This window comes from Malaya genurostris, chromosome 2 (assembly GCF_030247185.1).
Source record: "Malaya genurostris strain Urasoe2022 chromosome 2, Malgen_1.1, whole genome shotgun sequence".
In the NCBI taxonomy this organism is placed as follows: Eukaryota; Metazoa; Arthropoda; class Insecta; order Diptera; family Culicidae; genus Malaya; species Malaya genurostris.
Genome location: NC_080571.1, coordinates 64,735,039 through 64,744,052, shown reverse-complemented (window position 1 = coordinate 64,744,052; position 9,014 = coordinate 64,735,039). Strand labels below are relative to the sequence as shown.

The 9,014-nt window shown below is 35.7% G+C and overlaps 1 protein-coding gene across 1 annotated transcript; it reads left to right on the top strand.

Moving 5' to 3' along the window:
* Positions 1-799, top strand: LOC131430055 (DNA polymerase zeta subunit 2). The gene is made up of 2 exons (XM_058594679.1): positions 1-130; positions 183-799. The coding sequence occupies exons 1-2, from the start codon at positions 103-105 to the stop codon at positions 755-757; spliced, it is 603 nt and encodes a 200-aa protein (XP_058450662.1). The 5' UTR covers positions 1-102; the 3' UTR covers positions 758-799.
* The last annotated feature ends 8,215 nt before the right edge of the window (positions 800-9,014 follow it).

Below are 9,014 nucleotides of genomic sequence, written 5' to 3'. Positions count from 1 at the left end.
AAACTAGCCTATGCAGCAAACTGCTGCATGCCAAAAGGAATGTTTTTAAAACAGTTTGTATACAAAATCTTCAAGTTCTAGTTACATGTTTGAAAAGTAATCATGACATCCAATAAGGAAATTGACTTGGGTAAGTGAACGACTGTTGCAAGACATTTAAAAAAATATATCTACTTTTTTAGAAACCGATATAATCATCGAGCTGATAGAAATCTATATCAACACAATTCTGTTCGCGCGTAAAATTTACCCATCTGAGATATTCCGAGAAAGGAAGGCTTACAACATACCGGTGCATATTTCAATCCTCAAGCCACTGAACGAATACTTGGAGAAAACTCTACAAGCCGCAAGGGATTTAAAACGTCAACGAAAACTTAGCAAAGTAGAAATTCTTGTATATAAGAATGAAACATGTCACCTAGAAAGTTATACTTTTGAGCTGGAAGAGTGTGAGTTTGCTCTGGAAACGGACGAGCATTTAATGGAGCTTGAAGAGCAAATTCGTAAATCACTCCTTAGTTTAGATGGCCAGTTGAAAATACTTCGAAAGTTACCTTCAGATACAACTTTCAAAGTATTACTTCATACTACTGAAGCAGCCTTTGTTCGACTGGAAAATACAGCGAAATTGCGGGACCATTCATTCGTTCGGGAAACACGCCAAAAATATGAACAAAAAACAAACACACAACTGCTGCCAGTTTCGCATACGGCAAGTGTGGGCATTCAGCTGTATGTTGAGGAATATTTATAGAATAGATTTTGTTTCGTCTCATAAAAAAGTGTCACTGGTAATCCTAAATATAAATATTAAAAGAAAAAAAAACTAATTTATGTGTATCTGATCCTATATGTTCTTAATATCCAAATCTTCAATTCATCGAAAACTGATCCTACACTATCTTAAACGAAATTTATTCTAGCATTAGCATTAGAGACCGCCCGTGTGTTGCTACTCCGTTATTGATCTGGACCAATTGAGATTGCAAAATGATTTTTTGAAGTAACATGTTTGGGAATAACACATTGTTTCACACTGTGCAAACTGTATTGAACCATGCATGCTGATCAATACCGACGCCGGCCACGTCCGAATGCAGATCTACTTGGGAGGGAAAGGATTGTTAGTTCGATGCATGTTGCTACTAAGAACCGAGGAATCCTCTGCATTCCCACATGCATCACAGGAGAGGATACTTTGTTAGTAAATGTTTTAATAATGTTATCATGTGTTTATTGCTCTGGGTAGCCGGCTACCAAGAATGTTTTTAAGTATTATCGTTTTATGTGTTACTTTGTGCTGGCAATATAATGCACGAAACAGTCAATCTCCGAAATTGACAAAACTCCGGACAGCCGGCTGTCGAGTATGCAGTCACTCGTTTATGCATCTACCTTTCGCGTTTTTTTTAATCATGCAAAAAAACACATGCGGATTGATAAAAAAAAAGGTATCATCTCACTGCTAGGTGGATTAAGCACGTTTTTATAAATGAAACTACGTGATACAAAATAAACGAGCGAATAAGATTTAGACAAAAAAGTTGATTCATTGCATTGAAATATTCTAAACAGTTATTATAAAATCATTTTAAATCACCAAACAAAGGTCAACAGATTTCACGCGCGTCTTGATTCTTTATTATTTCCGCTTTATTATTTTAATTATTTATTGAAATTATTAATTGGTTATATTAGTTGATCTGGGTAGCCGGCTACCGAGAAAAATATTAATTTACTGTTTGAAATATTAATATCAAGTGTTTTTACTATGTATTCAATATACCGATATATGTTATCGCTGTTATCAACTTTGTAATATAAACGGATTTGCGCAATGGTTGATTTTTATCATTCATTTTATAATCCTGAAAGACAATCAATAACATGGAAGAAGAAATCATTCCTAATAAAACTTTTCTCCGAAGCTAGACGGAAATTGATAGGTTGAATAAAGAGATGATTTAGTAAAATAGAGTAATCAGAAGTAAAACATTGAAAATATCTGATAACTGAAAGGAAAAAGAAACTCCTGCAATTGTCGCCTTTTACGACATGGAAGCAGGAACCCAGTGGATCTATTCTTGGTTCATTTTTTTTCCGCCGGATTCCACACGGCATCTAGGCTGGTACAGTCCGGAGAGAGCTAATAGGTACTATCAATCTCCTAGTGGACCCCAGCCCCTTATCTTAAACGAAATTTATTCTAAAGTAAAAACTTTAAAAGTGCAGTCAGTGATTAAATTGGTTATAAAAGTAATGAGGACTCAATACTTACTTATACTCTGTTCCTGATATTCCACATTACCAATAAAATTACTGATATTTATGTTAAAAAAACGAACGGACAGCAACATTGCGAAGAGTTTAAAAAAATGTATACTAGAAACCCATACCTGCCTCATGAGTACACACAAGAAAACAATTTCGTTGTATATATGAGAATGCGAGTGGGTTATTTTACCGAAAATCGTTTCATCGAATGAATCATTTCGTCGAAAGAGTCTTCGCCGACAATGATTTTGCCGAAAAAGTGATAAATTCGATAATAATCACATCCATTTAAAAAAGAAAACTACAAATTTTAGCTACTCATCAAAAATTTTTTGTTGTCTCCTAGATAATTAATGTGGCGTAGTCACATAAGTAGGTGACGTCAGCTGAATTGGCAGATGACCTGCACGGAACGACCGAAATTAGCTCTGCGCCTAATTCGTATTACTGCTTTTGAATTAGTTGATTTTAACAACAAAATTTCCAAAATAACTATCAAATTAGTTAAAATTGAGAATTTACTTTGCTGAAAAAACTCTTAGTTTTAGAGAATGTGTTTAGTTGGTGAATATCCTGGACTCAAACCAGCAATATTTCAATCCAACACGAAATTCTCATTGACAACTAATTTGTAAATGTTTGTAAAAATGTCGTAAACTGTTAGTGGAAATCGTATTTATTCAGAATTTGTGCGCACTTGAAGCGATTGTGCGTAATAATGTTTTTACGCGGAACAGTGAAGTGAATTTCGAATGTTTCACTCTAATTGAGATGAAGTTTTTTTGTATCTTCAAACCTTCCGAGCTGCGCCGTCCGGTGTACTATTTGTATTCGGTTTTTGTTTTCCGAGTGCTCAAAGTTTTCAGTGAGAATGAAGAAACAGTGATTTAGAAGAAAAAAAATTCAAAAAGATGTTTACGTTTCGTTTATGTCTTTTTCTCCAACACAACATCGTATTTATACCTGCCAATATAGAAAAGACAACCGCGTCTGAATTTTTTTCGGCAGTAGTGTGCCATCTAGTGGCTAGTAGTCATTAAGGTGTTACCGTTTCGGTGACAGGGCGCCATATAGCTGCAGATTGCAGAAGCCAATTCAACCATTCATATTGGTTGAAAACAACATTATATTTCTTTAATTCAACTAAAAAATTAGTTGACTGGATATGAAGTGTGCCTTAGCTAAGAAATGACAGTACGTTTAATTTGTGAATTCAACTAAAAAAAATAGTCATTTCAACAAATATTTTATTATTATTAAGGGAATGAGAATAAAAAATCTAAATCAGCAAAAGTAAGATTTTTTTAGTTGTCTCAAAAAATAACTAACTAAAATCAGCAAATCAACTAAATTTTTCGCGAAAATGCTGATTTCGGTCGTTCCGTGTGCTGTCGGAAGTGGCGGCCTCTTACGAACAAAAACGACGTGACCGCCCGCATTAGATGTTTTTTCAGTTACAAAACGGGCGTAAATACTATCACCTTTCATTCGCTTTTATTTTAAATTGGAATTGGTATTAAGACAATTGTACGGTTCGGCGCAATGACCTTGACCAATGTTGCTCGAATATCAAAAATGCAACGAACGCCAATGATCATCGTTCGCTTCCCTTCGCTTTTGTTCGATAATCGTTCTATTGATAATAGATCTATTCCTTGCAGTTGTTATTCGCATTGAACATACCCTCGAATGACTTAACGCGAATATGGAACGAATATTCATACAGCGATCATCGTCAAAACCTAATTCGCGATGATCGTTCGTGCTGTCTTTGAAACAAGCAAATTAAGACGTTTCCCCTGAATTATTACCATAGTCTTATGTGTATGTGATGAACCATATCTCAGCACTCTCCAATTGCTGCTACCTAACGAGCTATGAATTTATTAGATGAAGAATGCTTCGCGAAGAATGGAAACCAACGATCATCGCAGTGACGCTATTCGAACCAATTCGAAGAGTAAAGTAAATTAACGAATGACAAACGAATTTATAAAACGAACATGCACGATGTATACCAGCAGCGAAGAATGTATTAGTATATTCGGTTTCTCTACGATTATTGCTTATTTATTTTCACCGTTCTCTCTTTCGTGCAGTGAATAGTTCAACGTTGATCGCCCGTCTCGTAAGTAATAGAAGCATATTCGCGGCGAAGATCGATGAATGAATTAGTTACACGAATAATATTTGCTACATTGACCTTGACCCATGAGAATATGAGAAACACATCATTACTCCACTGAGTGAATTACAAAAGTTTTTTGCATCATCCAATTTTTAACGCTCATCATCCCGTAATATCGGAGTCGGAATCAGAGCAAATTGGCTCAAGTGGCACGGTTACCTGGATATTTGGAAATTTGTACCTTGCCATGTCTTCTCATAATTTTTCTGATAAGAAGGGAAGTAAAAAACAAGCGGCGAAAGGAATTGTGAAGTGGTAGAAAAACAGCATAAAACGAAAAGAAACAAATGCTGAACTATCTGCAGGTGTCAAATGCACATATAGTAAAACCACAGACTAACAGACAGGACACTCAAATTAGATTCTTCAATCATTTTAACGGTCATTTCGAATATTCCTTTATTTGGGACAGTACTCACATATGTCATGATGGCGCCACGTTACCCTATCAAAAATATCCTGTCTGTCATCTAGAATGTGTTTATTTTTTTCATTTACCAACAGAGTTGCCATTCATACAGAATTACCTGTAATGTATTGATTTGTATACTTCCATGCGAAATTCATGCAGGATACAGATTTAATACATATTGCCAAAACTATATACATAATTGTGCCTACTTTTCATCCTACAACGCAATACAAAATCGAACCCGTTTCGTTACAATATTTACTTGCTTCTGGTCTGCCACCACTTAATTTCGGATGAAAACTACCAACACAATAAAAAATAGTCTAGACGAACAACGTTGAGTCAAATAAATGGTTACCTTCCAACATCGCGAAAAAGTTAAATATATTATCAACGTAATCCAATAATTTATTGTGACGATTCATTTTCAAATATTTTGATGAAATCAGGCATCACTGCAAGCAGCTGATCGGTGTTGACAAACGAGGGGAAACCAACTAGTAAAAAAACTTTTACATGACACAAGGGGTGTACAGATGGTAAATAGTTCGCGCAGTACACTATAGGTGGAACTAGTGCATCACGAAAAATTAATTTTATAAGAATTCACTCATACTGTCATGTCTGTTAGTCTGTGGTAAAACCTCCAACCCCCGAGAGGATTTGGAAATCTTACAAGAGCTCCTTAGCACATTGGGTGAGAAATGAAAGAATATGCATCTATTTTAGTTCTCAGAACACAGATTCAACCAGGTGGAACCAGCTGACAGCTGACTGACTGTGAACGATTCAAATCTAGTGTTTATTATTAAGAAGAATACCCTTCCGCTCTATTTCGTCAAAGTTTGATTAGTTCTTGGATATATTTCGGAGTGGACCTGTTTCGGATAGTTCTGGAGTCTATGAGGTTACTTCCTCGGTTCTATTTGGCACAGTAGTGGATACATTAACTGGCGACGAGGAAAACGACGGCGACGACAAGGTGGCCGCTATTTGATCCCGGCAGATTGCACCCGAAGGAAAAGGATTTCACGGTTCGGACTTTTATCTGAGGCAGTAAGGAAATCTTTAAAAATTAAGAAACCATCTGGATTGATAAAACTGTAAGTTAACGGGAAGTAGAGCGAAAGAAATTGTGTTAAATTTTCATACCGACGCCAAGCAATTTATAAAAAGCCATTTTGTTTTTTAGCATAGCGTCCATTTTTTTTCTCAGGTGAGGATAAATTGCAGCAGTGGTGCCAGATTTTCTTCGACGATATTTTAAAGAAAAATTAAATTAAACTTTATTTCGTGTTATTCATTATTCGTTTTGCTTTGGTTTTATAGTGAGATAAATCTATGTGAGGCAAAATTCTTATATTATTTTTGATCTTTTATTAGGTCGCTGTCTCATAAGGAGTTTCTATCTGGACGTTTCCGGCTAATTTGTTGGACGAAGACGCAGCGATAATTTCGTTTAATTTGACGGGAAATCCATAGGATCGATTACACGTAAGCGTTAATTATTGCGGTGAGTGCAATTTTATACTTTTTTTTGTATTTTATAAATAATTGGCGAATATCCCTAACGTTTGTTAGGATCCTCAGAGTGAAATTTGGAATAGTTTTAATATTCAAATGGCGCCCACAATTGCAGCCACGATTGAACCATTCCGGAACGGCACGTCCTTCGGAGATTGGGCTACACGATTGAAATATTTTTTCATCGTGAATAAAATTGAAGATGATAACGACAAACGGGCCTACTTCATAACTATGGGTGGTCCAGTAATATTTTCTCAATTAAAATTACTTTTTCCGACTGGCAATTTTGAAAATGTTCCCTATGAAGAGCTAATTAGCAAACTGAAAGCTCGTTTGGATAGAACCGAATCGGATTTAATCCAACGACTTCGTTTTAATACTCGTGTCCAACAACCCGACGAAACCTTACAAGATTTTGCTTTATCTTTAAGGTTACAAGCCGAATTTTGTAATTATGGTGATTATAAAGACCAGGCCATTCTGGATAGGATGGTTGCCGGGGTAAAAGATATTGAGTTGAAAAAAAAGTTGTTGAGCGAAAATAAATTGAATCTTGCTACGGCAGAAAAAAATTTGGAAACCTGGGAGATGGCAAGTGCGAACTCCAAACCTATAACTGAGAAAGAAGACGAAGCTTTCGCTTTGAAATTTGTTCCTGCTATGGGCAGAGGGAAAATTTTACAAAATCTTGCTGATGTTTATAAAAATAACAGTGGTAAATTTGAAGATAAAACACGTATCCCAGTGAAAGACAGGCTCGGTTATAAGAATTTGACCGATCGACGATTCAAAAAAGTGCAATTTGAGAACGCTAGAGATTATAAGGGACAGAAGCCTGCCGAGTGGAGGAATGATTTTAGGAGACAACCAGTGTTGGATCGACGTGTTTGCAATTTTTGTGGAATACAAGGACATGTAGCAAGGAAATGTTACAAACGACGGATTCAAAAACAGCGTGAGGTCAATCTGGTGGATGTTCCTGGTAGCAGCAAGGACAGTGTGTCTGATCTTCTTAATCGTCTGAATACTAAAGATTCTGATGACGACGGCGATTCTGATTCAGGTGAATTGTGTTGTATGCATGTTTCCTCTATAAATAAAATTAATAGCCCTTGTTTAATTAATGTTAAAATTGACGGGAAAGAGATTCAAATGGAGGTAGATTGCGGAGCTTCTGTATCAGTGATAAGCAAAGCTCAATATTTTTCGCATTTTACAAAAACTTTGAGTAAGTCTTCGACAAAACTTATTGTAGTGAATGGGACTGAATTGCAATTAATAGGGGAGGTGGTAGTCAAAGTGGAGTTTAGGAATGTAAAAGCGAATCTGAAATTGTTGATTATAAACTGCAAAAACAATTTCTATCCGCTTTTTGGAAGAACTTGGTTAGACGGTTTCATTCCTAACTGGAGGGATTTTTTTGCGGAAAATATTTAAGTGAATAATATTGGAAGAAAAAACTTCTTGGTAGAAGAAATAAAACAAAAATTTGGAAGTCTTTTTGTAAAAGATTTCACTTCTCCTATTAGCGGTTATGAGGCAGAACTTGCTCTCAAAACAGACTGTCCCATATTTAAAAAAGCATACGAAGTACCTTATAGATTGAAAGAAAAAGTAATAAGTTATCTGGAAAAATTAGAAAAAGAAAAAGTTATTACGCCAATACAATACAGTGAGTGGGCTTCTCCTGTGGTGGCGGTTATAAAGAAAAATAATGACATCAGGTTAGTAATTGATTGCAAGGTGTCAATAAATAAGCTGTTAATCCCAAACACTTATCCATTACCTTTAGTCCAAGATTTATTCGCAAATCTCTCTGGATGCAAAATATTTTGTACCTTGGATTTGGAAGGCGCGTATACTCAACTTTCCTTATCTTACCGTTCCAGAAAATTCATGGTAATTAATACTATTAAAGGATTGTATACATACAATCGACTTCCACAAGGGGCTTCCTCCAGTGCATCCATTTTTCAACAAGTCATGGATCAAGTACTGAAAGATTTACCAGGTGTCGTCTGTTATTTGGATGATGTTCTTATTGCAGGAAAAGACATTGAGGATTGTAAAAAGAGATTGTTTGAGGTTCTGAACAGATTATCGGATGCAAACATTAAAGTAAACTTTGAAAAATGCAAATTTTTTGTTACTGAACTTAATTATTTAGGGCATATTATAGGGGAAAAAGGTCTTTCGCCGTGCCAAAGTAAAATTGAAACTATTCAGAAAGCAAAAACCCCTACCAATGTTACCGAGCTAAAATCTTTTCTAGGACTACTTAACTATTATCACAAATTTGTACCTCAATTGTCTTCAAAACTATACCATCTATACAACTTGTTGAAGTCTGGCGTTAAGTTTAATTGGGATGAAAAATGTGAAGATGCTTTTCAGACAGGGAAGAAATCATTAATTTCGAGTGGATTTCTTGAACTTTACGACCCAAACAAACCTTTAGTTGTAATGTCTGATGCATCAGGATATGGTTTGGGAGGAGTAATCGCTCATTTGATAGAAGGAGTAGAAAAACCAATCAGCTTTACATCTTTTTCTCTTAATAAAGCACAGCAAAAGTATCCTATTCTCCATCTTGAGGCTCTTGCTCTGGTA